Source organism: Drosophila subpulchrella, chromosome 2R (assembly GCF_014743375.2).
Source record: "Drosophila subpulchrella strain 33 F10 #4 breed RU33 chromosome 2R, RU_Dsub_v1.1 Primary Assembly, whole genome shotgun sequence".
Taxonomy (NCBI): Eukaryota; Metazoa; Arthropoda; class Insecta; order Diptera; family Drosophilidae; genus Drosophila; species Drosophila subpulchrella.
Genome location: NC_050611.1, coordinates 2,990,611 through 3,018,203, shown reverse-complemented (window position 1 = coordinate 3,018,203; position 27,593 = coordinate 2,990,611). Strand labels below are relative to the sequence as shown.

Here is a 27,593-nt window from a genome sequence, read left to right as displayed (position 1 = left end):
TATAAGAGCTAGAGAGTTGGCTTTTCGTTCCGGTGTCCCTATCACCGTTTCGTATTGTGAAGATATTATGCTGGGAGCTTGACATTCACCTCGGCTTCTGCGGCCGCCTTTGGCTTGGACGGGACTGCCTCCGCAGCTGTACTTTGTTTTTGAGATTGGGATATTCTCTGCTGGGCGAAGTTTTGACACTGAAAATAATTGATCTAAGCACAAAATACTTGACTTTTTCTCTGAGTGTAAGTGTCAGAACATACGGTCTTCAAGCCGCTGATCCTTAAAGGAACTTCAGCGAGTTTTTTTTATCCGTCATCCTGTTTGCGCTGGAGATCTTCCTTTTTTCTGCATTGACCTTGTCAGGACCTCTCAGAATATGGGATAGTCGCTTTAAAGTTTAAACGCAGACGAGTCTGTGAGACCGAACTCCGTTGGGCCTGGTATAGGTCTATTCCCTTTGCTTACGGAGTAATGTCTCGCTTGTTCCATACCATGGTCCATACACCATACCTTTGTTTTTTGCTCAAGCCTATCCTCTGGCTAAACGTTTTAAAAATAACTAAATTACTGGATAACTTTGCCATTCCAGCATGATCAACTCTTTCAAGTATCACAAAAGCTAAAGCCTCCCTCCCTCCAGGCCAACAGGATCTTCTTGAGAAGTGACAGCAACATGTAACCGACACGAGAAAACACAGGAGAATCATAATTGGATCTGAGGGTAATTCAGTGTGATAAACGGAACACTAATCAAGAATGGCCGCGAAGACAAAAAATGTTATCAGGAGAAGTTTTGGTGACACACGCAGCATTGTTCATCAGCAACGGAAGCATGAGCTGATTGAATTCCTGAAAATATGAAATCCCCACATATTTGTCTTAATACCAAGCTGAACTATTATTCTACTGTTTTGCCTATGCACAGAAAAAGCGTACTTTAATAATAAATAAAATATAATAGTAAATAAAATGTTGATTCGAAATTTAAGTAAAAGGTTACATACATTGGTTCTAAATTAGAATCTTGTTTAAAATGAGTGTAGACAAGTTTGATTTGCCAAAAAATTCTAAGTTTCAAAACCACCATTCATGCTAAATTCAGTTTTAAAAGTTCAGAAGTACATTACGACAAATCCATGTCACAATTTAGTAACAAGGGCCATTGCTTATTATCCAGGAAAGCATGAGCAGAAGGAATTTCTGAAATATAAAATTCCCAATGTCATACGTTGTCACCATACTAAGCTTAATAACAAAACTGGGGTGGTACAGACATTTGAAATACCAACCGAAAGTCATACTAATTCGGCTTCAGTCGGGATCGAAAAGTTTTGTTTCCCTTTATCACAAATTAATGTATTATTACTAATACCCGTTACTCGTAGAGTAAAAAGGTACATTGTATTCGGGGAAAAGTATGTACCAGGTAGAAGGAAGCGTCTCCGACCCCATAAAGTATATATATTCAGGATCACTGGGCGAGTCGATCTAGCCATGTCTGCCTGTCCTGGTGAACGCGGTGATCTCGTAAACTATAAGAGCTAGAGAGTTGCCTTTTCGTTCAGGTGTCCCTATCACCGTTTCGTATTGGGAAGATATTATGCCGGGAGCTCGACATTCACCTCGGCTTCTGCGGCCGCCCTCGCCTTGGACGGGACTGCCTCCGCAGCTGTACTTTGTTTTTGAGATTGGGATATTCCCTGCTGGGCGAAGTTTTGACACTGAAAATAATTGATCTAAGCTCGAAATACTTGACTTTTTCTCTGAGTGTAAATGTCAGAGCATACAGTCTTCAAGCCGCTGATCCTTTAAGGAACTTCAGCGAGTATTTGTATCCGTCATCCTGTTTGCGCTGGAGATCTTCCTTTTTTCTGCATTGACCTTGTCAGGACCTCAGAATATGGGATAGTCGCTTTAAAGTTTAAACGCAGACGAGTCTGTGAGCCCGAGCTCCGTTGGGCCTGGTGTAGGTCTATCCCCTTTGTTTACGGAGTAATGTCTCGCTTGTTCCATACCATGGTCCATACACCATACCTTTGTTTTCTGCTCAACCCTATCCTTTGGCTAAACGTTTTAAAAATAATTAAATTACTGGATAACTTTGCCATTCCAGCATGATCAACACTTTCAAGTATCACAAAAGCTAAAGCCCCCTCCAGGCCAACAGGATCTTCTTGAGAAGTGATAGCAACATGTAACCGACACGAGAAAACACAGGAGAATCATAATTGTATCTGAGGGTAATTCAGTGTGATAAACGTATCACTAATCAAGAATGGACGCGAAGACAAAAAATGTTATCAGGAGAAGTTTTGGTGACACATGCAGCATTGTTCATCAGCCACGGAAGCATGAGCTGATTGAATTTCTGAAAATATGAAATCCCCACATATTTGTCTTAGTACCAAGCTAAACTATTATTCTACTGTTTTGCCTATGCACAGAAAAAGCGTACTTTAATAATAAATAAAATATAATAGTAAATAAAATGTTGATTCGAAATTTAAGTAAAAGGTTACATACATTGGTTCTAAATTAGAATCTTGTTTAAAATAAGTGTAGACAAATTTGATTTGCCAAAAAATTCTAAGTTTCATGCTAAATTCAGTTTGAAAAGTTCAGAAGTACATTACGACAAATCCATATCACAATTTAGTAACAAGGGTCATTGCTTATCATCCAGGAAAGCATGAGCAGAAGGAATTTCTGAAAAATAAAATTTCCAATGTCATACTTTGTCACCATACTAAGCTTAATAACAAAACTGGGGTGGTACAGACATTTAAAATACCAACCGAAAGTCATACTAATTCGGCTTCAGTCGGGATCGAAAAGTTTTGTTTCCCTTTATCACAAATTAATGTATTATTACTAATACCCGTTACTCGTAGAGTAAAAAGGTACATTGTATTCGGGGAAAAGTATGTACCAGGTAGAAGGAAGCGTCTCCGACCCCATAAAGTATATATATTCAGGATCACTGGGCGAGTCGATCTAGCCATGTCTGCCTGTCCTGGTGAACGCGGTGATCTCGTAAACTATAAGAGCTAGAGAGTTGGCTTTTCGTTCCGGTGTCCCTATCACCGTTTCGTATTGTGAAGATATTATGCTGGGAGCTTGACATTCACCTCGGCTTCTGCGGCCGCCTTCGGCTTGGACGGGACTGCCTCCGCAGCTGTACTTTGTTTTTGAGATTGGGATGGCGAAGTTTTGACACTGAAAATAGTTGATCTAAGCACGAAATACTTGACTTTTTCTCTGAGTGTAAATGTCAGAGCATACGGTCCTCAAGCCGCTGATCCTTAAGGAACTTCCGCGAGTATTTGTATCCGTCATCCTGTTTGCGCTGGAGATCTTCCTTTTTTCTGCATTGACCTTGTCAGGACCTCAGAATATGGGATAGTCGCTTTAAAGTTTAAACGGAGACGAGTCTGTGAGCCCGAACTCCGTTGGGCCTGGTATAGGTCTATCCCCTTTGCTTACGGAGTAATGCCTCGCTTGTTCCATACCATGGTCCATACACCATACCTTTATTTTAGCTCAACCCTATCCTCTGGCTAAACGTTTTAAAAATAATTAAATTACTGGATAACTTTGCCATTCCAGCATGATCAACACTTTCAAGTATCACAAAAGCTAAAGCCCTCTCCAGGCCAACAGGATCTTCTTGAGAAGTGATAGCAACATGTAACCGACACGAGAAAACACAGGAGAATCATAATTGGATCTGAGGGTAATTCAGTGTGATAAACGGAACACTAATCAAGAATGGCCGCGAAGACAATAAATGTTATCAGGAGAAGTTTTGGTGACACATGCAGTATTGTTCATCAGCAACGGAAGCATGAGCTGATTGAATTTCTGAAAATATGAAATCCCCACATATTTGTCTTAGTACCAAGCTAAACTATTATTCTACTGTTCTGCCTATGCACAGAAAAGCGTACTTTAATAATAAATAAAATATAATAGTAAATAAAATGTTGATTCGAAATTGAAGTAAAAGGTTGCATACATTGGTTCTAAATTAGAATCTTGTTTAAAATAAGTGAAGACAAATTTGATTTGCCAAAAAATTCTAAGTTTCATGTTAAATTTAGTTTGAAAAGTTCAGAAGTACATTACGACAAATCCATATCACAATTTAGTAACAAGGGTAATTGCTTATCATCCAGGAAAGCATGAGCAGAAGGAATTTCTGAAATATAAAATTTCCAATGTCATACTTTGTCACCATACTAAGCTTAATAACAAAACTGATAAAAAAAATTGCTTTGAAAGATTTTTTAAACGTTTATAAATAACAATTCAGAGTCAGACATAAGTGATACTTTAACAATATTTTATTCACTAATCGTATTTTGTTTTTATAAACACAAACCATGCTGTTGTTTAAAAATCACTCTACACCTCTATTCCAAAGAATGTTTTACTTGAGCTTTAAAAGCGATACTGATAGGGAATACACAAACATAATAGCCTTCCACAACTGTGGTTTTTATTACAATTTAAAAATATTGCCACGCCCACAGGGAAAGCAATAAAGCTAGACAGTTGGGATTAAGTTGCAGATTCTATATTCTTCTGCAGCGCAAGTGTCTTTCAGCAGGGTACCACGCCCCCTCTAACACCCACAAGCGCTTACTTATATCGTTCCTCTTAATATAGTCGTCCGATTTTATGAATCTATTGAATAATTTTTAACAATTACTCCGCGAGTAGCAGGAACAAAACGGGAGTTAACGTGGTTTTTACATTGAAAACCTTATACCCTAGATTGGGATATATGTTTCACGGCACCAATTAAATTATTTACCATGTGTGTATACAAAATATATTTTCAGGGCCAATCAAAAAATCGAAATTGGCAATTTCGTTCGAGTAGATATAGATATAGATACAGATATATAAGAAGTACATCGAAATATTTCTTTGCTGCATCGAAATTACAATATAGTTTCCAATTTTGGTGTTACTAACAAAGAATAATAGGTTAACTAAGAAAGCTTCACTGAAAACATTCGAAGAGTATGCGATGCAGTCAAAGGCTTGCATAAGAGCTTATATCTTGGTGTAGCTAGGATAGGAATTAGTCTGGTGGGTTGCCGGCGGGATCAGCGGGCGCTGGATCTCACTGGATGCCTGGATCTGCTTGAAGAGCGAGTAGATGCCATAGTAGAGATACCATCCGAGCACTGAAAAGAGCAAATAGAGAACAATAATTCTCGTGTCCGAGTCTAATTACAGAATGATCACAGGCCCCCGAGCGATAAGCGCTATGGGGAACCACAATTTCACAACAAAAGCTGTGTGTGTATACCCATTTCCAGAAACAGGGCGTATATATACAGACATATGCACATATGCGAGTGCATGTGCATGAGTCACGTAAATCTTACCAAGAACCAGCACAGACAACAAGATAATTGGAAGAGCGTTGAACAAGGGCACCGATGATCCGATGATCTCGGCCCACAGGCCGATATGGGTAATAACCGCAAAGGCCAGCATCACTCCGTTGTTGATCAGCCAAGGAAGCAGGAGCAGATGGCGTTCCTGAAAAGTCCGAAAAAGTTATAGAACTGTCTTTGAAAGCGCGGATCTTTATAACTAGAGATAAACCACGACTTACCTTAACGGTACCAAGGACCAACATGGCCGAGGCCAGGAGATTAATCATCTTCAGGGCCAGGGAGACACTGAAAAGTATGACGAGCACTGGAAAAGAGACGCAATTAAATATCTTTGTCGACCTGTGGATGCCCCTTCCGATTAACCCTTACCGGTGCGAACCTCGCTGACGGTCATTTCCGTATTTTTCTGGGTGTCGACGATCTGCTGCGCAATTTCATCAACGAATCCCAGGGCCACGGACAAGAGGATCGTGGCCAAAAAGGAGAAAATCACGCCCAGCCATCCAATAACAACACCGTAGGTGTTCAGCCGCATACCAAAGACGGAGGTCAACATTTTTGCTGGAACTCGAATATATCCTAACTTTGCGAAGAACTTTGGAGAAGAACTCAAAACCTTTTTTGCCGGCAGCGAAAATGCAATTGCCTAAATAAGTCGCAGTTCTCTGACAACTGAAAGCTTTCGATGAACGGCGTTGCCAGATTGATGCAAATAGCACACGAAGAAAAACCGTGACTGGTTCACTAACATCGCATGTCACTTTTCGAACTTACTTGGTTAAATAACCCCAATTATTTATGTACATTTTTTAGGTTTTAACGTCGTCATAACACTGTTGTCATACTCTTTTTTTTTACGTTGAGTATAAATTAAATGCATTGCTTTGAATTTGGGTACCGAATTAAAGTTGCTAAAGCCTAAGAATTTAAAATCAAAAAAGATCTCTGAACAAACTGTTACATTACTTCGAAATAGAGTTTTTTTTGCTTAAAGCATCATTGAAATTAAAAAAAAAAAATTGCGACACGGTTAGCAACAGTAAAGCGCTATATTTTTAAAAAGTATTAATTCCCTTGCCACATCGTTTTAGCGCTCATTAAAAATATAATGGGAAATAAGAGCTGATAGCAAAAAATTTTATCTTAATGTTTATTTCTGACGCCAGCTGCGAGATAATCGTTTGTATGCACTGCCCCAATATATACAAACTAAGAAAATTTTAAAGTTATTGAGTTATAAAAATCTCATATTTTTGATAGTTTGATCTTCCAAAACGAAAGAGTCAAGTATGACCAAATATGATGACGTTTGGTTTATAATTTAAGTAAGTATGCATTTTGCCTGCAAGCACTTCTCATCACCCACATCGTTTGTTGTTCCGGCGCTCTCCCAATTGTATTCACTCATTTACACTAGGCAACAGGTGGCAGTTTTCTGATGGCCTCCACAGTAAAAAAGACTTTAAAGTGAAATCAGAACTATTTATGTGTTATAATGGTTTTTTCTGATGCTTAAACATACCTTTACACTTAAATATTTTAATTGTTTGTAGTTTGTCTAAAAAAAAACCTTTTACTAGCTAAGAAAATAAAAACTGTATGGCCTAATAAGAACATAATTGGGGTAGATATTTTTCATCAAAAGGCCCCATACTAAAGCCTATTTCGTAAACAATGTTTTGTCTGATTTCTACCCACCCATCACACTATTTATCTAGTGATTCAACCCTCATCTCAAGCACAAAAGATTACGTTAACATATATGTAGAAGAAATTTACTTAATTTGCTTTTAAAATAAAGGCACAAAATATCATATGACAGAAAATTTTACATTACAAATGAAATATATTTTTGTTGTTCAGTTTCGCCCAACTGTTGCTTCTCAGAGGCAACGGCTTTTTGTATTCAGTTTTTACCAGAGTCTTGCCCAGTGCGGTCGTGTTTCCGTGCGCTCCGAGATCCCAAACCGGTTTTGTGCCATAATATTGTTTTTCTTCTCAAAGTGTTCTTTACGCATCAAATCTCAAAATGAAAATCGACCTTACTGTGGAAAGGGGCCCTTGCAACACCGATTTGCGGAGTTGGTGTCTGGGAATTGCGATCTACTGGCTAATTAGCATAACTTTTAGCGTGATTGTCGCTCCAAATGGTAGGAGAAATTCGAGGCGTGGCATTTGTTTATTTCCAGAAACGGAAGCAATAGCTTTTTATCTCAGAAAATTCAAATTGTCATATCGTCTACACAAAACAAGAGATGAGCTAATCCATTCGAGACAAACGCGTTTTATCACATCCATCGATGACGACATCGGTGACCAAATCGGGCAAGCGTTTCATTCTAGATGTGTACATACTGATTTCCAAAAGGCTTACATTTAGATGGTGTATATTATTCTCTAACCCAAAAAACAAAAGTAGCAATTTGCTGATTCTTCATCTCAATCTTTTGCGTTTTCAAACGCATTTATGTGATAAGATTACAATTATTAAAGTGTTCGAAATGGAAGACCTTATTGTGTTTATGCCCAGGAATGATCTTAGTGTCGGATATTAAACATATGGTGTATATTTTAGTTGCTATTCTACTCTTGAAAATATTTTAGGGACGTATATAGGTTAAAAAAGATTTATTAAACAAAAATTATAACAAAATGTATTAAAACAATCTGCTATTAGCCGACCTAATGTGTAAATTATTTATTTTCTGAGCCGAAGGCAAGCGTAAGAATTTAGGACCTTTAAGGCTTATAAGCGTGGGTAGACATTGACTCATATTTATTTTAATCTACCGACCACCTAATAAAATTATTTGTTGTTTTTGCAGTTCTCAACTTCGTTGGTTTTGCAATTGTTGTAGTCGCCAATATTTGCTTGTTGATCGGCACCCTAAGGGTAAGTAAATTAAATTATTTATTTTACAAACCCCCTTTATTACTTACCGAATCATAAACCCTTATCAAATGCAGGAAAAGCATATTTTGGTCTTCGTCTGGCTGATATTCGCTGCAATCGAAGCCATTAGCTTTCCGTTTGCCGTTTTCGGTGTTATCTTCCACTACGGAGGATACCGCGAAGCCACTGGAATAAATAACGTTTTTGGCGCCCTGATCGTGTACATCATTACGTTCTGTGAGTAATGCTCTTACAATAAGTATGTGTTCATCATATAATAAAAATTCTTCTCTACCCTTACAGTACTTATCGCCTTCAGCGCTCGTATTGTGTACTCCTTCTACCTCCAGCTGAAGAATAACGATGTCAACAAACAAGCCCCACGTACCCTAAACGTGGTTTAGGGGCCTAAAGATTGCCATTTTCGTTTTTTTCGGAGAATACCGCGAAGCGTCTCGAAAACGTAATTTTTTTGGCGCTCTGGCAGCTGGAGAACAGAGAGTCTACCAAACAAACCCCACGCTCTCTGAGCGTGGTTTAGTTTTCTACTACTAGATTATTTATTGGGGAATCCCTACCATGTTCTTCTCAACTCAGTGTTTGCAATAAAATGCGATTTTATTTTATTTGATTGCAGTTTGTCGTTATACACATCTCTTATTCACATCGACTCGGGAGCAACTATCAACAGTTAAATACATTGGTTACATATACATACAGGGTGCTATTGGCTATTAGGCTACCGCGTTCTTAAACATTCAACATTTAAAACGATAGATCACTTTACGGACAGTTATACACTCGACCCGGGTTTCTATCTATATAGCTAGCTATCATACTCGGCATCGTCTTCTGCTGCATCTCTTAATTAGACATAAAATGGAAAGTTGGTCTTCTTATTGTTGCTGCTGTCATTGGTGTTTTGGGGCTGCGTAAAGCTCGTCTCGGCATTTTGGCTGGTCAGCTTGGCCTGCACGGCGGCCAGGATGCGGGCTGCCTGGCCACCACTTCCCGGCTCCATAGCAGACTCCACACCCAGATTAAGATTAAGCTTGAGCTCGAACAGGGACCCACTCGCTTGGATCTGCGACTGTGTCTGCCGGTGGGCAACGGCCGGTTTTCATCTTGGCGTGGTTATGCTGGGCAGCTTCTCCAGGAAATCGTTGGCCAGTACCTCCTCGATCTCCTGCAGGCAGTTAGCCACGTCGTTCTCCGTGTCGGCGAAGTTACGTGGCTGGGGGCAACTGATGCCCAGCGTAGTGAAGAAGGCGTACAGCTCCTGCAGCGACTGCAGTTGCTGGAAGTGCAACATGAGATGTCTATTGCTGGGACGTTGCAGAACCTGGAATAAACCCAAAATAACTAGTTAATCGGTTGAATCAATCGAATAGGGAGAGAATATCTTACCGGTGATTGACTGGTGTACTTCATATCCATCAGCCTGGCCACACGGCTCACATGCGGCACATACAGTGCGGTGGGCAAGGTGGCCAGGTTCTCCAAACTTCCGTTGGGCAGGCGCACCTCCTCTTCGTGCACATCGAACTCGGTGCCCACAAAAGCCCATCGGTACATCTGGAAATGTGGCAGCTTGGTAGCGGGCAGCACGCATCCCAGTTCCAGGAGTTTACAGGCCTCCAGCTGCACCGATCGCCAATGCTGCATCGGCGTCTGGGAATTGTAGCCATTGCTAGCTCCTGAGGCAGAGGACCAGGACACATCAATTCCCGAAGGCATACGCATTTGTTGGCTGCAATAGAGGTTCAACACATAGTTTGATTACCTAAACGACTTTTTCGATTGGCTGTGGTAACTTACTTTCTCTCCTCGCTCTCCGACTTCAGTTCCTGTTCCATTTGCAGAAACACTTGCACCATTTCCGCAATGATTATGGGCCACAGCGAGGTGACGTGGTCAGGTGACATGCGTAGAAGCAGCACACGGAAGCACAGGAAAACGGCTGCCTGTACTGAAGGTCCCATGGGAACAAGTCGCAGACTGTTAGCCAGTTGCTCTGTGGGAAAACAAGAAGTTCATGGTTAAGTCATTAATTCCCTAAAGTAGCACCAATGGGCAATAAAAAATAATTAACTCCTGAACATATAAATTTGCTAAGTGTTCGCTCAAATAAACAAAAACTCGCACTCACCCTGGATGTCCGGCATGTACTTGTTGTGCTGGTCGAACTCGCTGCAGTAGATGACGAAGGCGAGTCGCTTGAGCAGCATGGCCCGCTGCTCGTACTCCTGATCCCGCGACGTAAAGATATTCAGGCTGCCCGCCTGGGAAAGTGAGACGCGGGTCATAAGCTCCCTGAACGTTGTGTTGTCGTAGGTCATCAGACTGTCCATGATCATGCGCCAGAAGGGCAGGCACGAGAGGTGCATCTGGAAGAAGGCATTGTCCAGCAGGAGATCCAGCATATCCTTCCGCCACGCCTTCCTAGTGTACTGGTAGCCACTCAGGCTGGCCAGCAGAGCGGAGCAAGCGTAGAAAAAGGGCACGTTCCGAGCAGTGTGGTTCTTCAAATATGGGGTTATATTGTATAGCAGCGGCGTCACTATGTTGACCACCTTGTCCTTCTCCTGGGAACCGTAGGCCACGTCCAGTAGGTTAGAGAGTATGGCTGCTAGAACACTCTGAGCCTGCAGCGAATATTGCTGAAGTCCACCACCTCCTACGCTGTTATCCTTGGCCAACCCATCAGTATCTTCTTTTACGGCCAGGTTACGACGCAGCCAGGTGGTCTGCTCTAGACAGGATCCAGCCACGCTGGAGAGAGAGTCTACCAATCGAGAGGTCACGTCATGTAGCTCCCGCACTTCCTTTTTGTCCTGGAATGGCATCTGCGGGCAGCGCTGGACGAACTCGTTCAGGAGCATTAGTAAAGCAAACTGCGCCGGTGGTGTCAGATTTAAGCCATCCCGGATGAGAGCCAGCAGTGAGCTCCAGGCATCCGCCAACTGAGGAGCAGGAGCAGACCTCATGTAGAAGTAAAATAGCTCCAGAGAGCTCACCTCGATGCTAAGCTGGGCAGGTGGTCGGTGGATTGGCGGGGGTGAACGCACCACGTGGTGCAGTGTCATAACGAAGGAATCCATGGGCATTACCCGAATGCTAGAAACTAAGGAAACCAACGAAAGCTGAGCGGGACACGCCTGTAGAGCGGAGTTTCTCTGGAACTGCTCTGCGATGCTCAATCCGCTCATGTTTGCGGCAATGCCCCGCTGCTGCCAGGTGACAGCCACAGCCGCCAGGAAGTTGCAGCCATGATGCAAGGACACCGGCGATAGGAACTCAAGAAGCTGCTGGCGAACCGGGCGCAACTGTCCTAGCTCGCTGTCCCATATGGCAGCCACACTGCTCATAATCCTTGGAAGATGCGAGAGAACGGCATTGCGTGCAGCCTGCAGCTGTGGATTCCTTGGAGCCGGCGCTGAACTGGAGGACTCGCTGGCCGAGAGGAATGAATGTACGATGCTGTTGAGCAACTGACCCGTGCTAGAGCTCTGTGCCGACGAGCTGGTCTGCGGGTAAGCTTGATTAAACAGGTGTGAGAGAGCAGTCTGCTGCGTATTGTCCAGTAAACAGTAGTGGCACAAGATGGTTAGAGCCTCCAGTTGGGATACCACATAATCCGGAGGGAAGTGCCGCTGCTGCTGGAGACCCATTTTGGAGAGGCGGTCTAGATTGCTGCATAGTTGATGAACTACGCTAATCACAATGTTCGTGAGTGAGCCAAATGAGAAACAGTTCAGCGATGAGGTCACCAAGTCCGTCCAGTTGCGGTGTAAGTGCCGCAACCGTTCCTGCTGTAGTGCACCCAACACAGCAGCCAGAAACATGGGCTGCTGACTAATCAGGCAGTTGGGCAGATACTTTACATTGGGAGTCGCTCCCTCTGCTAAGCGAGTGGGCGACGCGTTGCCTGTCGAGTCCTCGCCAGCGGACGGAGGCGTGTCTTGGCGCAACTGATGAACCTCGTGCTCCAGGCGGATTACAGCCAACAGCAAACGTAGCAGCTGGAGCTGGAAGCAGTCCGCGTGCAGCTGATCGTCCTGGGGATCATTAAAGCTGAGCACCTGCTCCGCATAACTCCCGCTGTTAGAGTTGGCTCTACGGCCATAACTGCACACCGAGCTGTTGAGACAGTGCAGCATCACCTTTTGCAGTTTGGCGCGGGCCAACAAATCGGCAATATAGTTGGCCAGGCCCTTGCCCATGCCTTTGACAATCTCTATGAGTTCCGAGCAGATCAGGGTCAGCAGTTCAATGCTTTCCAACTGGATCCTCCGATTGTTCACAATATCCTGGAGCGTGGGTGGCTGTCGCTGCGCGTCCAGAGATTCCTTCTGGAAGTAACCACGGGCGTAGAACAAGCAGAGCGTGACCAGCAGCTCCAGTTGCATGCAACCGCGATATCCTTGAGCGTACTCGGAGCTTCCCACCCCACCATCGAATCCTTTACCGGAGATGCTCTTGCGATGGCGCACAAGCAACTGTTTCAGGCTGGCGCTCGAAAAGGATGTGGTTATCGACAGGCAAAGGAAAGTTCGTCGATCGCAGCAGATAATGTTGCGAAGCGTTTGTAGGGCGTACAGGGTCTGACGGGTGTCGTAAATAGCCAAGTAGATCAGAAGGTGGTTGTGGTACAGATGAGCCGCATCCGCCAGGGAAACCGTGCTCTTCACAGAGCTGCGCAGACTGGTCTGCTCCTCTGCCGCGGCCGCCGCTGCAGCAGCTGCAGCTGCATTATTTTGCCGCAGGATCTCCACGTTCTGTTTGCCCTTCTCCAGGGTTTTCTGTATGTCAGGCTGAAGCTTGCTGGTTTCTAGACTGAGATTACGTCTCTTGTCCTCCACATTGATAGTGGATTCGGTTGCTGGCTCTGATTCTTCCTCCTGCTCCGGTTGTTCGACGTGAGAGCCACTGATATTACTATCCGTAGAGGTCTTTGAAATGCAGCTCAGTCGTTTCTTCTCTCCAGCAGTCAGCAGCTTCTTACGCTTTCCTAGCTTTTTGTCTTCTCTGAAATATTCATCCGCTGGAAGCGCATCTGCCTGGAGGTCAGGGATGCTATCATGATCCTTCTGCTCCAGAGAATTTAGGCTGGTTTCCCCTGGTGTTTTTTCCCTGGTCAACCGATAGGTCTTGCGGCTCTTGATCTTTTCGTGCTGGGTCAACGCCTCAGTGACACTTTCACAGTCGCCTACAAAGCGCTTGACATCATCACTAACACCAGCACTGGAACTGACCGTCAGGCTGTCTTCTTTCTCTATGCTCGTTTCGCGAAGCTCAGAATCAGACTCGAAGTCGCTGCTGTCCGAGTGGTCGGTAATATCCTGGTCGAATTGAAGATCCGGTTGATTAGGTGGATGCTCCTGCGAACGTTGCTCGCTCTCGTCCATTGCGCTGGCTAGTTTCTGCTCCAGCGGCGTCTCCTTATGCGGGATCTCAATGCGAGGCTCTTCCAGATCTGTTTCGTCGTCAAAGTCGTTGGCATTCTCTAGTGGATTAATGATCAGCCCGATGGTGTTTAAATCCTGCGTGGCTTCAGCGCAAGCGGCAACAGTGGATTTGTCGCTTACAAAGTTGGAAACCTTGTTGGCCTTGCCCCCACTCAATGTGACTCCAAAGATCTTCTTGGGGAAGTTCCTGATGGGACTCTTCTTCTTAACACCACTGGAGTTCTCCATGTGGTGGTACTTGACATTGCCCTGCTCCGAACTGATGGCGTACACATCCCGCTCGAAAGCAGGCGTAGCCTCGGTATCGACTTCACGATACAGCTGCTGCATGTGGACGATGCCAACGCGCTTGGAGCTGGCCGAGAGTAGGATCTTGTAGAGAGGCTTGGTTAGGCGGGCAAGATCGCCGCGGAGAAGCGACGCCTGCAGCCAGTTGGTCACAAAAGTGCGCTCGGACATATAATGTGGTAAAGCGAGGGTGTCCAGCACTTTAAGCAGCGTCTTCTCGAATCCACGTGTAGTCTGCTTATCTCTGCCGAGGTGCCACAACAGCTCGAACTTTTTGAAGCTTCGGGCCTGACTTTCTCTCAATCTTTCCGTGGACTCCGTAGGACAGAGGAGTTGAGCATCCGCCAAACGCTCCAGTTGGAAGTTACGTAGGGCAGTTTTCCCCAAATCTGCACGGGATTGCGGTTGTATTTGTAGCAAATGTTGGGCTTGCATTCGATTCCCGATGATGGTTTCCACCAGACCGCTTTCCAGGCAGCTGTGTAGCTGATGAAGTAGAGCAGCAATCTGGGCAGGATCTATGCCTGCAGCGCCTAGGTAATCCCACAAAATGGAGCTGACCAATTGGAACACGCGCGTTTGCTGCTCCATGTAGCTGACATGACCAAACTTTAGAAGCGGCAGCATCACCACAAAGGTGACTCCTGGACTGGTCGTATGCTCGATTTGCGAGCGTAGTAGGCTGAAAAGCATTATAAAAGTAGTGTCAACCAATAGTGATCAATGAGGGGTACTTCATAGGCACTCACCTTATCAAATCGAAGAGCGTGGTAATAGACGCCACCTGCAGCTCCTTGTCGCTTTGGGCAAAGCAGGCCACCAGGCACAGGACCTTCAACCAGTTTGGCAATTCAGGCTCTGAAAGGGAATACAAAAATTATTAATCTGGAATTCCTGAATTCATCTAATCTTCATCATCATAACACTTAGAAAATGTTAAGGAAGTTGTTCCTGATTCTAGCTCCCACTCACCATTCTTGTCCAGCACGATGTGTTTATTGCAGTTTGGGAAGGTAGACATCTCCACCAGCAGAGTAGCCGCTAGTTTAACTGCTCCACGCAGAGAGCTGCTCAATTGAAGCTCGGCTAGCTGCTGTACACTACGCTGCGTCTGTCCATCAATAAGCAGGCTCTGTAGCTTCTCCTCCTGAGCCTCACTGTCGCTGCTTAGCTCACTAGCACTGACGGGGAGCGGCAAGGATCGATTGAGCAAGCGCTGCAGCTGCTTGGAACGCGGAACAATGTCCACCCGAAGCAAGTTAAACAATCGCTCGATTTGTGACTCCCTCAGTGGACACTCGTGCTCCAGCACCTGCTCGGCCATAAAAAGATTGGATGTATGGATGGTGCTTGTGGTTCGCTGTAGCTGCACCTTCACTGCGCATTCTTTCGGCTCCGCTTCAATATGGAGCAGTTTACGGGCCAAATAAACCTCGAAGAAGATTTCGTACTGGCGAATGCACTTCTCCAAAATGGAGAATCCGCGCTGTTGTGATGCTCGGCTCTCCTCATCCAGCTGGAACTGCGGCGATTGATCCGGCGGAGCACTCTTTGGCTCTTCTGCACTAGGTCCATCTCCCACTTCCGTTGAAGCATTCGATTCAATCAGGACAATATCCTTGGGTCGCTGCTTTTTGGGGCTTCGTATGAATGGGACCCTAGCCTTGGCCTTCAGCTTCTTTATGCTCCGCGGAGTGTCCAGATCCGAGGATGACTGCGGGTCTGAGGCGCTGATCTATATTTAAGAAATGATTAATTACAGATTTATGTTTTTACAAAAGTTACTCACATCCTTATCCAGCTCCGAGAGTCGAGAAATTGACTTGGCCTTCTTCTTGCTGGGACTTTGACGTCCCACGCTTTGATTGGACGCTGAGCGCCGGATGAGCTCTTCATCGTTGAGATCGGCCCCTTGCAGTGTGTTCTCCGCAAATTGGTTTAGCCGTGAGTCGGATTTGCTCTTCTCTAGGGAATTACCATGCGCTCCGGACTCCACCTTTCCAGTCTCACTCGCCGAATTTACAGTAATCTTCTCATCCGACGAAGAGCCCCCGCTCTGATCCACCAGCTTGTTCAGTTTTATGGGACTTCTGAGGTTAAAACAAAGAGATAAGAGGGTTACTAAGGATCGCCTGATGCTTCTTTGTTTCTTGTTTTTCGCTTACGTTATCATAGGCTGCACCCTCGAGACGATTTTCATGCAGAGCTTAAGCGACGCAGTAATCTCGTTGCTGCTTACGTGATCCATGTGCAGGGAAAGAAGCTGGGTGATGGCCAGGAACACCTTGGGAAGGTACACCCTAGTGGTTTCCGTGTACATCTCCAGAGAAACGGTTTCCAGCAGGAATTCTGTCAGCACGCAGATCTCCATTACACAGGGATCGCCAGATCCCACGTCGCATGCATATTTTCCGGAGGTTTCTCCCGGCTGAGACTTGTCCTGCGCGGGGTTCGCCTGTTGGCAGGCCTTTTCAAACATGTTGGTCATGTAGCTCCAAATATAAGCTGGATCGAAGGTGGCAAACAGCAGGTTGGCTGACTTTAAAGCCTCCGCATTGCCACTCGAGATGTACATGGCCCGAATAATGTCATGAAGCACGTAGTCCAGCACAGCGCTGCCAATCTCCGCCTTGTCGAGTAGGGAGAGCATGATCCTGTAGGGCTTTAGGTCCATTGGGGCACACTCCAAACTCAGTCTGAGGGTGGTGATTAAAGCTCTGATAAGAATGTGCCGCGAATGCTTAATGAAATACGGTTCTGGTTCCTCATCTAGTGGAGCGTTTGAGGTGTCCAACGATAGGGTATCATAGGTTGGCGAGTTCTTGGCCACCTCGCTGCCTAAGAGCCAGCTGAACAGTCTCCTGTTGAGCGACATGTCCCTGCGGAGTATGGTATTGAGCCCGTTGGTGACTAGTTTCACCAAGTCATCCTCGGAGAGCAGCGCCGTGTGCATGGGAAAGCCAAGCAGCAGGAACTCCAGCGTGTTTCGCTGCACCAGGATCAGCGAATCGTTCAGGCAGACACACAGGGCCGACATCATGATCTCCCTGTTGTGCCCCATGATGTAGATCTGCTCTTGCATGTCCAATCGCTTGTTGAAGTGTTCCAGTAGGTAGGTGATGGCCGGCAGGCGAATGGTTGCATTGTTGGCCACAGACTCCCATAGGACCGTGTAAAAGTGCATGGGATTGACGGCATTGCACACTTGTTTGAGCAGAGAGCTAATGCGCTCGAAGTGATCCAGTCCGCAGTCGTATCCGGGTAGTACGCCATTTAGGAAACCGCTTAGAGCGGGCCGCAGCTTGTCACCCAGGGGCACGAAATAGGTTTCATAGATGGTCAACAAGGCGGGACGCACATTCATGGCCGCGTAGCCAAGGAGCGGGAACAAACCAGCGCTGTGGGGATGAAAATTACGCCTTAGTTAAACAATAACTTGGGTTATCTGTGCCACCGACCTGTATATAAACTCCGTGGCCAGGCGCTCCGGCCCTGTTTTGCTGAATATCACCGAGTAGGTCTCCAGGGCCTTCAGATGCACCCCGGAGGGCAGGGCTGGGTGCATGCATTGGGCCAGTCGCTTGGCTATCTTCAGTCGCCGGGGTATGACCTGGTACTGCGTATTGCTCGATATCGCCTGTCGAAAAGGGGGGAAGCAAATTAACCAACGAGTCGAGATAAGGGTCCCCGGAAACCGCTGTGAGTCAGTGGCTCCAGGGCTTATCTGGACTGCCACCAAGGGAGCCAGCTGTACCTTGCTGAGTTTGCCCAGGGCCGAAATCAGATCCGCCCATTCGCTGGAGTACTCGAAATTGCGCAGCGCCTTGTCGATGTTGGTCATGTAAGTGCGATACTTGGCCTCGGCCATCAGCTTCTGCTCCTCGACGAGTGCGTCCGCGGACTCCATGGCGACGTCTTTTGCCAGTGGCTCTATCTAACTATCAATCTATTCGGTAGGTTCGATGGTTTTTGGATGGCAGAGCTCTGCGAATAATCAATGGCAATCAATTAGCAAACACTTGTTGCCCTCCACACTGCGTCCTTGAGTTCCAACTCCCACACACACTTTGTTTTTCACTTAAATTTTGATGGGCTGCATATTTGAGCAGTGTGGCAGGCGGAGCACCTGTGAAAAACTGGGTATTCTTTGTGCGAGTGGTTCCGCTTAATTGGAGGGGCTGCCAATTGACCCCACATATACTAGGGGCTCCGATTTGCTCAACTGCAATATCGGGCAAAAGCTAATGTCGCGTGGCAGGAACAAAAAAAAATACATTTCTGAATAAATTTAAACTCTCTCTCTCTCTCTTGGCAAAGTGCAGTTAGGTCTGCGGGGAGAGAGAGCGAAGAGAGAGGACCAGCTGATGACGAATATTCTGCTGTTTTCATAGGTGGTGTGGGGAAGGGGAGAGGGGGCGCGTGACGGGACAGACGTACTTTGTTGTTGTCCCCTGATCGATGTTTTCACTTTCCAGACACCACTCCGCACTTTTTAATTGCTCCCCCTTACCGCAGCTGAAGTTGGTCGACTTTAACACATTTTACATTGTCTAATATTGCACTTTTGTTTTTATATTGCATTTACATGGCAAATTTTTTGCTGTAACTCGCTAGCGATGGACCACCGATTGATAACCGTGACCTCTTCACCAGTATTCTTAAGCCGCGATAACAATTCAATGGCGTGTTCCACAAGTCTGCAAACTATTACAACACAAGCTTTAAAAACTTAATTTATAATAGAAGTTAACCTATTTTACACTTCTGTTTTGACCAAATGGGGACTAATATAAGAACATTTAGCGTGATTACACAAAATTACTTCGTGACAGATCACCAGTCCAAGTTATCGATATCCAGTCCAGTACTATTTAATCGAAATTCAAAATGCAGTTCCTTTGAAAGTCAATGGTTTTAATGTATCTTTCAGAAACTCAATAAATTACTAAGTGATTCAATAATTTAGCCATACTTCAAATAAATACGAAGGTTTGTTAAATGCAAACGCATAACTTAAAAGAGATGAATTGAACTGTGCCAGTTCGTGACTAAAGATTTGCCATCGAATGCGTGATTAGAAAAGTTGAGGTAAATGTCCAGCGTTGTTAGTTATGAGGTGCGAGGGTCCAGAGCCTACTTCTTCTTCCTGCCCTTGCCCTGTCCACCGGCGGCTGGGATTCCAGTCAGTGCGGCCAGCTGGTTTTTCAGGCCCAACAGAATATCAACTTCGGGTTTCCACAACGCGGCATCGCCCGAGGCCTTCAAGGTCCTGACCTTTTCGGCCTGCTGAGCGATTTTGTCTTCCAACGCTTTGACCTGGGCAGCGTCAGCAGGGGCGGCGGGTGAAGGAACGGGAGCAGCGGCGGCAGGAGCTGCCTTGGCTGCCTTTTGAGCCGCCTCCAATTGTTTCTTCAGGTCCAGCAGCACATTTACCTCTGGCTGCCACACGGTTTTGTCTTTTGTGCTTCCCTTCAGCTTTCGCACTTTGTCGCCCTGCTCCTGGATAGCCTTCTCCAGATCTTGGACTGATTGTGAGCCATTAGAGGGAACAGGAGCGGCAGCAGGGGCGGCAGCAGGGGCGGCAGCAGGCGCAGTCTTCTTAGCCTCTTCCAGTTGTTTCTTGAGGTCCAGCAACTTGGTCACCTCCGGTTGCCATACAGCCTTGTCCTTGGTGCTCGCCTTCAGCTCACGCACTTTATCCGCCTGAGCCTGCACAGCTTGCTCCAAATCTGCAGCGCTGGTTTGACTCTGGGCAGCAGTCTTTGTCTCCTGAGCTCCACCGTACTTGCTCTTGAGCTCGTCAATAAAGGACTGCTCCAGTTTGGCAAAGAGTGGAGCTGGTTTTCCGATTTTGTGACCAGCACGGATGAGCAAAGTGGCAAGCGGCTTCCTGGAATGGAATAACAGATTAGAATAAATTTGATCATTCATTTAACAGGCACTTACTCTGCATTGAGCGGCGTCTGCTTGGCATTGAGCTGACCGAACAGAGTCCTAGCCGTAGATGGCATGTAAGGGAAGAGGAGATTCGCCAAAAGGCAGGCGATGTTGACACAAAGACCAATAATGGTGGATGCTCGCTTCTTTTGATCATCGGTGCCCTTCAGCAGCACCCACGGCTGCTGGGTTTGCATGTACCCATTGCCATGTCGGGAAATAGCCAGCAGATGACGAATGCCATCACGAAGCTTGGCCTTCTCCAGGGAATTAATATAACCTCGCAGTTCGCGGTTAATCAAAGCCAGCAGCACAAGCTCATCTTGAGTGGTGGCCACTTCAGGAACAGTGCTGTCGAAGTTCTTTTCGCAGAAGACCAAAGCGCGGTTTACAAAGTTTCCTAAGTTATTCAGCAATTCGGAGTTGTTGCGGGCAGCCAGATCGTTCCAACTGAAGCTGGAGTCCTGACCTTCGGGTCGGGCAGAGGCTAAATAGAAACGCCACACGTCAGCTGGAATGCCAGTCTCCTGAGCATCGTTGCCAAAGACACCAATACCACGACTTTTGCTGAACTTGCCGTCTTCGTAGTTCAGATACTCGGTGGCCATGATGTGTGAGACCAGGGTGTGACCCTTGTTGATAGCGAGCAGGACACTGGGCCACACCACAGAGTGGAAGGGCACATTGTCCTTGGCCATGAACTGGAAGAGCTCTACATCTGTGCCCTTGGCTGGCTGCCACCACTGCTGGTACTCCTTGGTGTAGCGCTTGGTCATGGACACGTAGCCAAATGGAGCATCGAACCACACGTAGAAGACCTTCTTTTCGAAGCCCTCGTGCGGCACGGGGATGCCCCACTTCAAGTCGCGGGTGATGCAGCGTGGCTTGAGACCCTCCTTCAGCCATGCCCTCGTTATCACCTTGGCGTTGTGCGTCCATCCTCCCTCCGACTTGTCCACCCATTCTTTGAGCTGTGCTTCCGCCTTAGGCAGATCGATAAACAACTGATCGGAGGATCGCAGCACAGGGGCGCTGTTGCACACCTTACATCTGGGACGGATCAGCTCCGTGGCATTCACCAGCTTGCCGCACTTGTCACACTGATCACCACGGGCATCCTCATAACCACAGCCAGGATGTGGGCAGGTGCCCTCCACAAATCTATCGTAGAATTGAAAATTAGAACAATTTCAAAATAAACAACAAAAAAACCCACCGATCTGCTAGGAAACGATCGCACTTCTGGCAAAGCAGCTGCTCTACGCTCTCTGTGATGATGTAGCCAGCTTTAAGCACATCTTGGAACGCCTCCTGTACAATGCTATGAAAATCCAAAGACTTTTGATTAGGAAGCCTTAGTTTAAGCACCCAAAACTCACTCTGTTTGTTCCTGAGTTGTGGTGCGTCCAAAATAATCAAAGCCTAGGCCGAACCAGCGGTAGATGGCGTTGTGTAGTTCAAAGTATTTGTCGCAGATCTCTCGAGGAGTGAGGTTCTCGGCCAAGGCCTTGTTCTCCGTGGCGGTGCCGTATTCATCCGTGCCGCAAATCAGAAGTGTGTTGTATCCAGCGGAACGCGAGTACCGAGCATAGATATCAGCAGACAGCACACACCCAATGATGTTGCCCAAATGTGGCACATTGTTGACGTAGGGAAGAGCCGAGGTGATGAGCACGTTGCGTTCTCCAGCTTTGGGAAGAACAGTGCGCTCCTCCTTGAGTTCCTTGGGAGCGGTGTATGTAAAGGCAGCCTGTGCCGCGCTGATCTCCTCGTCCGTAACAGTGTCTGCCACCGTGGGGGTGGTATCCACCAGCAGTTTGCCCGCATCCGCCAGGCTGAGACGTTTCAGCGGAACATGGTGTAATCCTCCATACCGATTGGACTGCTGCAGCGCATTGAAGGTGAGATCCTTCAGCGGCTGTTCGTTCAGAACCTGCTGCACCTCGGGAAGGGCCTTCACCCTGCCATACCAATCCCTCAAGCTGTCCACGTTCTGGGCGCCTTTTAGCGTGCCATCCGGAGCCAGGAGCGACCACACGGCGATGTCGGCGGAAGTGAGTTTGTCGCCAGCAAGGAAGGGCGAGGATTTTAAGCTGTCGTCCAGTTTCTTGACCAGGGCATTCAGCACTGGCAGTGCGTTGGGATCCGCCTTGTGACCCACTGCCATGTGGTGGGCCAAAGCCGGAGCCAGCAACGTGGCAGACCACTCCAGCCACTGCGGGGGAGCAGAAACAAATAAGTTTAACCTTCAGGGGTCATGGCCCAATAAGTCTTTTTTGGGAGCCCTACCTCATCGCGCCGCTGCCCCTCGTCCACGAGAAGGTACTTGGCAATGGCCGCCGGCGAGAAGAGGCGCAGTCCGTTGTCCAGCTCCAAAGTGGGCAGCACCAGCAAGTCCTTGAACTTGGCGTCTGCAATATCCAATGGTTATTGCATCAGAAATGAGTCACTTAAGGGCATTTCCCCGGAATTCAAAGGGAATTCGAGGTACAACTCACCATTTAGGTTAACCAGCTGCACCTGCACCGGTCGCTTGGCGAACTTGGCCAGCATCAGCAGCTGCAGTCCCAGCGGATTGCCCTCGTTCGTGTAGATTATCATCTTGCCGGGATCGTGCGCTACTTCTAATTCAATTTACGTGGCAAAAAGGGTTACAAATCCAGCCAAATTTTGGATGCCCACGAGAAACTAATATTTTGGTGATGTACCGATTGGAAAAGCTGTCACGCCGTCGTTCTTGTTATCGATTATTTGGCGGGCGTCTTGACTTCTAGCTATTTATTATCGATGGAACATCACTTGGAAATATTTATTATTTACGTATACCTAGTTATTTATTTATATGCTGTATGACAATTAGGTACATGGTTTCAATGAATGAACTTACTGCCTAAAAAATGAGAACATTTTTATTGGCTAATCTACCATACCAGCATCGTGTTTTGTTAGCTACTTTTAGCAATGTTCAATTAAGTGAAAAGGCCACCACTAGCGGCTTGGAACAGCTGATTTGTTTTCAATACAAAAAGTTTTTATTTACATTGAGCATTAAAAATCCAAGATCTAAAATAATTTAAAGGAAAGGAAACCCAGCCATCTAAAAAATGGGTGAACGCAAAGGTCAAAACAAATACTATCCGCCCGACTATGACCCGAAGAAGGGCGGCCTCAACAAGTTCCAGGGCACCCACGCCCTTAGGGAACGCGCCCGAAAGATTCACCTCGGGATCATCATCATCCGCTTCGAGATGCCCTACAACATCTGGTGCGAAGGATGCAAGAACCACATTGGCATGGGTGTGCGCTACAATGCGGAAAAGACCAAGGTGGGCATGTACTACACCACGCCGGTCTTTAAGTTCCGAATGAAGTGCCACTTGTGCGACAATCACTTCGAGATTCAGACGGATCCCGGCAATCTGGACTATGTTATACTCTCGGGGGCACGACGGCAGGAGAATCGCTGGGATCCGTTGCAGAACGAGCAGGTGGTGCCGGAAACCAAGGAGGTGCAGAAACGGCTCTTCGACGATGCCATGTACAAGCTGGAACACCAAGCCAAGGACGCCAAGGCAGGGGCAGATGCCAAGCCAGTGCTCCAGAAGCTGATGGAGCGCAATATGAGTGTCTGGGATGACAGCTACGTGGCCAATTGTCGCCTCCGTTCAGAGTTCCGTCAGCAAAAGAAAGAGATCAAGGGGCAGCAGGAGCTGGATCGCCAACTGCTGGCCAAGAGCAGTCTGGACATTGCCCTGCTGCCGGAAACTAGTCAGGATCGGGAAATGGCCGCCCTGATGAAGCTGCAGACCAGGTCCGCTCTGGAACGGGAATCCGAGCAGCGGCTGGAGCTGCTCATGCGTCCAGCGCTGCCGGGAGCAACAGCCACCACTTTTGGTGGCCTCAAGCGGCAGAAGGCACTAAACAGCCATCTACATTTAGAGGATCTCGGCATTCGGCGCAGAAAGTTGGAAGAAACCCAAGCCCAAAGCTCAAATGAAAAACCCCTAAGCTTGGTGGGGGACTACTCCTCCTCAGATAATGACTCAAACAGCTGAATTCACAATGCATTTGTTTATACATAATATACATAATTATAAAAAAACACGACGTCGTACCAAAAAAAACCTAATACAATCCATCATTGGGATCCGCAGCATCCGCGTCTTCAGCCCCATTTTCCACATTAACTTCGATGGGATCCTCGTTGATTTGCCCATCTATCGTTTTGCAGAGCACCGTCTGGATGCGTTTGCATAATTGAATGCGTTTCACGTTCTGATTGTCGCTGGCCATATCGTTCACCAGATCCTCGACCATGCGCAACTTGTTGTAGAACTTGTTTATTTCCTCCATTATGTCCTCTCTTCTCAAGCTTAGGGTCTGCATTTCACCAATAAGGTCCTTCAGGCCATCATCATTCGTGTTCACTGGCGATTGCTCCTTGGCGAACACGCGCGGTTTGATGGGTTTGTTCACCGGTGCATTGGCCAAGGACTTAATGTTCTCCAAACCAGGTGCCTGTGAGTCGAAGAACTTCTTGAACCACTGCAAGAACTCAAAGTTGTCCTGGAAGCGTCCCTTGATCAGGCGATCAATGGGCACCGCTTTGTCCACTTTCAAGCGATTGAAAGCTTCCTGGAAGAGCCTAAGATTATGGAGATACTCGTGCTCCAGTTTGGCGGTCATCTTAACGCGCTTCAGGTTGATGCAGTTGGGAAAGATCATCTCCATCATCTGGCAGTAGGCGGCACCTGGGGAAATCTTCGGTTTGAGCAAGGGAAGAGTGATTAATTAAGGGGTTCTTACCCGAGCACAGCTCCTCGATCTTCTTGAAGTGTCCTTGGACCATGTTGTTGACCCACTGGAGCATATCGTGCCGGGACATATTCTCCCCATTGACGCTGGTTAGTGCCACGGTTAACTTTACGTCAGTCATCTTTTTGGTTCTTAGAAAATGTCTCCCTTTTACTGTTACTCCTCTGTCCTTCAAGCGTTCCTTTGTCTTTGAGATTTTACGGCTCACTTCTTATTTTTGATTAATCGTAGGTTTTTATTTGATTCTGAGTTTTTGGACCTGCCTGCTTCTCACACAAATTACCTATTGATATCTAAATGTATATTTTACTGAACAGATTCCTATGTCGACAGTTTGAGCAATTACTTTAACTCCGGTTCCCGATTGCAATGCTTCCAGGATCAGTGATGGGAGGTTATTAAGCGCGTGTACCTGGCAGCATAACCAGGTACCCTTTTCAGTATTTTTTTTAACCTTAGGGACGAAATTTAAAAATACTGTTTGCATTCAAAAAACAAAACAAATGATCATTTTGATATTAAAGAATGTAAAATATACCATGATTATCAAAGTATTATAAAAATGCATGCTTGTGATTTCGAAGCCGCTTCAAGAAAAACATATTTGGTTCTCAGGAGTAAAGTCTATAAACTAAAAAAATATTTTACATAAAAATATCTTTTATTTACTGTATATGCTTTTACCCAGCTAGGTACAACATTAATGATCATTTTCCATTTGTGACCAGGATCAAACCCAGTTTAGTAATCTTTAAGTTATCGATATCAGCTGAAACCCGCCATTTTTGAAAAAGAAGTTCCTTTATTGAAAAAAATCTACAGAGACTTAATTTTAAATTTACGTTCCACCGTCTTTACGAAATCTATGAAGTCCTTGTATAGCACATTAGGAACCTCCAAGGCGGCAAAGTGACCTCCATTTTTGTGGTAGGTGCTGTGCACCAAATTCGTGAATTTGTCCTGCAACTGGTAGTCCAGGAACTGCATGATGTCATGCTTGAAACGCGCACATCCCGTGGGCACCGGAGTGGGAACTCGCTCCATCTGCAAATCCCGCTGGGCCTGGGCGTACTGCTCCGCATACAGACGCTGCGAGGTGGTGATTGAGTTGGTCAGGTAGTAGATCATCACATTGTCCAACAGGGCGTCCATTTTATAGCGCTTTGTGAGTCCTCCGTCCGGCAGAGATCGATAGCTGGGATTCGTCCACGTGGAGAACTTCTCCAAGATGTAGGCAGCCAATCCCACTGGATTGTCGGCGAGTGCGGCTCCAATAGTGTCCGGCTTGGTGGATTGGATGTGGAAGTAGCCGGTCTCCTCCAACAGGTACTTCAGCTCATTGGACTTCGGAAAGAAAAAGTCCTCGGAGCCAGAGGGAGCAAACCAACTGGGCCAAAAACCAGCCACAAAACCCTTAATCAAGGATTTGGGACTAATATTGTTGCACAAATTCGAGTGGTAGCCCAGGACGTTATCCGGGTAAAGAGTGGCAATGTTGCTGCCAATGAGGCTGCCCCAGTCTCCACCCTGGATGAAGAACTTGTCGTATCCCAAGCGCTGCATAAGGTTCTTCATCATCACGGCTATCTGAGCGGATCCCAGACCCTTCCTCGAAGTGCCCTGCAAGATCAGAGATGGCTTAGCCCGTGACGACCCGGTAAGATCACCCACAACTCACCTCCGACCAGCCGTAACCCGGCAAACTGGGAACCACCACGTCGAAGATGTACTTGTTGTTCTTGTCCAGGTTGGTCTGGTGCAGCAAGTGGATGAGGTCGTAGAACTCCCGCACAGATCCCGGCCAGCCGTGCAGCAACAGCACCGGATAGTGCTTCTTGCCCACCTTGTTGTCATCATACACCATCAGGTGAAGAAAGTGCATGCGTAGCCTAGAAACCCAATCCCATCGTTACTATCTGTGGATATGATAAGTGCCGTTCTTATCTCACCCCTGAATATCGGTGGTGAAGTGGTTGAACTGCCAGAGGAACACCTCGCGTTCCCGCCAACGCGGCAGGTAGTCATCGCGCCAGTACTCCACGACCTCCTTAAGGTAGTCCGTATTGAAACCATACTCGAAGGCCACGCCTTCGAGGGGAGGCGTAAGGCGCAGGGTCCGATTGAGGCGGCTCCTCAGGTCGTCAATGGTCTACAGATGGCATGTGCCAGAATATGTATAATAATTAAAAAGCGAAGTAAAATTGATAGCCACACTCACCTTCTCCGGGTAACTAAGTTTGTTGTTTATCACCTCCGAATTGTTGGCCACATAGGCTGCGTAATCCTTGGGCTGCTCCTCATCGCCCCACCACTGCTGGGGATCCAGCTGGGGAACAGGCAAATCGGCCCACAGTTGGCTCACGTTCTTAAAGACCAAACCACCGCCGATGGCCAGTACACAGACCAGAATTTTAACCGTGACACCCATCTTTCCCTATCAGCGGTTCCACTCACTCTGACTGGGATTCCAGCTCCGGTTCCGACGATTACAATATATACATATATCATCGCGGGCGCAGCTCTCGATTTTGTCGCTCACGATGATAAGCGATTTTGAGTGACCGCCCTACAGTCGATCAGTTAAGGCTTATCAACAGGTTTTCTATGAACTATACTGAGACCAGGTAGCGGCTTGTGAAATTCGGGATGACTTGGAAGAATGGGTTTGTTTGTTTATTTACTCGAAAAAGCTTTTCTGCCGGTTTTTAGTTTAAAGCTTTTTAGCGGAACGATCGGAGGGAGGGTTTTATATTATATATTTTGCGACGCAGCTGGGGTTCCAAA

The 27,593-nt window shown here is 46.5% G+C and overlaps 7 protein-coding genes across 8 annotated transcripts; 2 read left to right on the top strand and 5 right to left on the bottom strand.

Annotated features, from left to right (window-relative positions):
- Positions 1–4,470: 4,470 nt before the first annotated feature.
- On the bottom strand, positions 4,471–6,068 carry LOC119551692. Its single transcript, XM_037861161.1, has 4 exons — positions 5,778–6,068; positions 5,627–5,712; positions 5,394–5,550; positions 4,471–5,189 (listed from the first exon to the last, which is right to left on the bottom strand). The coding sequence occupies exons 1-4, from the start codon at positions 5,962–5,964 to the stop codon at positions 5,056–5,058; spliced, it is 564 nt and encodes a 187-aa protein (XP_037717089.1). The 5' UTR covers positions 5,965–6,068; the 3' UTR covers positions 4,471–5,055.
- Positions 6,069–7,315: 1,247 nt separating this feature from the next.
- Positions 7,316–8,927, top strand: LOC119552078. Its single transcript, XM_037861854.1, has 4 exons — positions 7,316–7,558; positions 8,234–8,301; positions 8,376–8,538; positions 8,605–8,927. The coding sequence occupies exons 1-4, from the start codon at positions 7,438–7,440 to the stop codon at positions 8,703–8,705; spliced, it is 453 nt and encodes a 150-aa protein (XP_037717782.1). The 5' UTR covers positions 7,316–7,437; the 3' UTR covers positions 8,706–8,927.
- Positions 8,901–18,713, bottom strand: LOC119552077 (protein dopey-1 homolog). Of its 2 annotated transcripts, none has more exons than XM_037861853.1 (11): positions 18,568–18,713; positions 17,812–18,041; positions 17,516–17,694; positions 16,223–17,455; positions 15,847–16,144; positions 15,030–15,792; positions 14,807–14,915; positions 10,451–14,739; positions 10,120–10,315; positions 9,709–10,051; positions 8,901–9,643 (listed from the first exon to the last, which is right to left on the bottom strand). In XM_037861853.1, exons 2-11 carry the CDS (start codon positions 17,962–17,964, stop codon positions 9,422–9,424), a joined length of 7,785 nt encoding a protein of 2,594 aa, XP_037717781.1. In that variant the 5' UTR covers positions 17,965–18,041; positions 18,568–18,713; the 3' UTR covers positions 8,901–9,421. The 2 variants fall into 2 exon arrangements, with proteins under 2 accessions (XP_037717781.1, XP_037717780.1); XM_037861852.1 differs by having other exon boundaries at positions 15,847–16,147; positions 18,568–18,712.
- Positions 18,714–18,960: 247 nt separating this feature from the next.
- Positions 18,961–22,800, bottom strand: LOC119550876 (methionine--tRNA ligase, cytoplasmic). Its single transcript, XM_037859862.1, has 6 exons — positions 22,493–22,800; positions 22,284–22,405; positions 21,374–22,209; positions 21,211–21,315; positions 20,004–21,155; positions 18,961–19,947 (listed from the first exon to the last, which is right to left on the bottom strand). Exons 1-6 carry the CDS (start codon positions 22,593–22,595, stop codon positions 19,191–19,193), a joined length of 3,075 nt encoding a protein of 1,024 aa, XP_037715790.1. The 5' UTR covers positions 22,596–22,800; the 3' UTR covers positions 18,961–19,190.
- Positions 22,801–23,018: 218 nt separating this feature from the next.
- LOC119551775 (coiled-coil domain-containing protein 130 homolog) lies at positions 23,019–24,062 on the top strand. The gene has a single exon (XM_037861302.1). It carries the CDS (start codon positions 23,099–23,101, stop codon positions 24,047–24,049), a length of 951 nt encoding a protein of 316 aa, XP_037717230.1. The 5' UTR covers positions 23,019–23,098; the 3' UTR covers positions 24,050–24,062.
- Positions 24,047–25,196, bottom strand: LOC119551776 (microtubule-associated protein RP/EB family member 1). Its single transcript, XM_037861303.1, has 2 exons — positions 24,801–25,196; positions 24,047–24,745 (listed from the first exon to the last, which is right to left on the bottom strand). Exons 1-2 carry the CDS (start codon positions 24,928–24,930, stop codon positions 24,120–24,122), a joined length of 756 nt encoding a protein of 251 aa, XP_037717231.1. The 5' UTR covers positions 24,931–25,196; the 3' UTR covers positions 24,047–24,119.
- A 378-nt stretch (positions 25,197–25,574) lies between these two features.
- Positions 25,575–27,278, bottom strand: LOC119551646 (juvenile hormone epoxide hydrolase 1). Its single transcript, XM_037861081.1, has 4 exons — positions 27,028–27,278; positions 26,759–26,958; positions 26,488–26,698; positions 25,575–26,429 (listed from the first exon to the last, which is right to left on the bottom strand). The coding sequence occupies exons 1-4, from the start codon at positions 27,235–27,237 to the stop codon at positions 25,626–25,628; spliced, it is 1,425 nt and encodes a 474-aa protein (XP_037717009.1). The 5' UTR covers positions 27,238–27,278; the 3' UTR covers positions 25,575–25,625.
- Positions 27,279–27,593: the final 315 nt, after the last annotated feature.

What these genes read in the sequence shown, in the direction of transcription:
- LOC119551692 (XM_037861161.1), bottom strand. Translation starts at nt 5,964, where the DNA reads ATGTTGACCTCCGTCTTTGGTATGCGGCTGAACACCTACGGTGTTGTT. An exon ending in TGGTCCTTGGTACCGTTAAG is followed by an intron (nt 5,551 to 5,626) that starts GTAAGTCGTGGT and finishes CGGACTTTTCAG; the next exon opens with GAACGCCATCTGCTCCTGCT. An exon ending in GTTGTCTGTGCTGGTTCTTG is followed by an intron (nt 5,190 to 5,393) that starts GTAAGATTTACG and finishes TGCTCTTTTCAG; the next exon opens with TGCTCGGATGGTATCTCTAC.
- LOC119552078 (XM_037861854.1), top strand. Translation starts at nt 7,438, where the DNA reads ATGAAAATCGACCTTACTGTGGAAAGGGGCCCTTGCAACACCGATTTG. An exon ending in TGTTGATCGGCACCCTAAGG is followed by an intron (nt 8,302 to 8,375) that starts GTAAGTAAATTA and finishes TATCAAATGCAG; the next exon opens with GAAAAGCATATTTTGGTCTT. An exon ending in CGTGTACATCATTACGTTCT is followed by an intron (nt 8,539 to 8,604) that starts GTGAGTAATGCT and finishes CTACCCTTACAG; the next exon opens with TACTTATCGCCTTCAGCGCT.
- LOC119552077 (XM_037861852.1), bottom strand. Translation starts at nt 17,964, where the DNA reads ATGGAGTCCGCGGACGCACTCGTCGAGGAGCAGAAGCTGATGGCCGAG. An exon ending in GCCACGGAGTTTATATACAG is followed by an intron (nt 17,456 to 17,515) that starts GTCGGTGGCACA and finishes TCATCCCCACAG; the next exon opens with CGCTGGTTTGTTCCCGCTCC. An exon ending in CATCGTGCTGGACAAGAATG is followed by an intron (nt 14,916 to 15,029) that starts GTGAGTGGGAGC and finishes ATTCCCTTTCAG; the next exon opens with AGCCTGAATTGCCAAACTGG.
- LOC119550876 (XM_037859862.1), bottom strand. Translation starts at nt 22,595, where the DNA reads ATGATAATCTACACGAACGAGGGCAATCCGCTGGGACTGCAGCTGCTG. An exon ending in AGGGGCAGCGGCGCGATGAG is followed by an intron (nt 22,210 to 22,283) that starts GTAGGGCTCCCA and finishes GCTCCCCCGCAG; the next exon opens with TGGCTGGAGTGGTCTGCCAC. An exon ending in CAGACGCCGCTCAATGCAGA is followed by an intron (nt 19,948 to 20,003) that starts GTAAGTGCCTGT and finishes ATTCCATTCCAG; the next exon opens with GAAGCCGCTTGCCACTTTGC.
- LOC119551775 (XM_037861302.1), top strand. Translation starts at nt 23,099, where the DNA reads ATGGGTGAACGCAAAGGTCAAAACAAATACTATCCGCCCGACTATGAC.
- LOC119551776 (XM_037861303.1), bottom strand. Translation starts at nt 24,930, where the DNA reads ATGACTGACGTAAAGTTAACCGTGGCACTAACCAGCGTCAATGGGGAG. An exon ending in GATCGAGGAGCTGTGCTCGG is followed by an intron (nt 24,746 to 24,800) that starts GTAAGAACCCCT and finishes AGATTTCCCCAG; the next exon opens with GTGCCGCCTACTGCCAGATG.
- LOC119551646 (XM_037861081.1), bottom strand. Translation starts at nt 27,237, where the DNA reads ATGGGTGTCACGGTTAAAATTCTGGTCTGTGTACTGGCCATCGGCGGT. An exon ending in TTCACCACCGATATTCAGGG is followed by an intron (nt 26,699 to 26,758) that starts GTGAGATAAGAA and finishes TTGGGTTTCTAG; the next exon opens with GCTACGCATGCACTTTCTTC. An exon ending in CGGGTTACGGCTGGTCGGAG is followed by an intron (nt 26,430 to 26,487) that starts GTGAGTTGTGGG and finishes CTGATCTTGCAG; the next exon opens with GGCACTTCGAGGAAGGGTCT.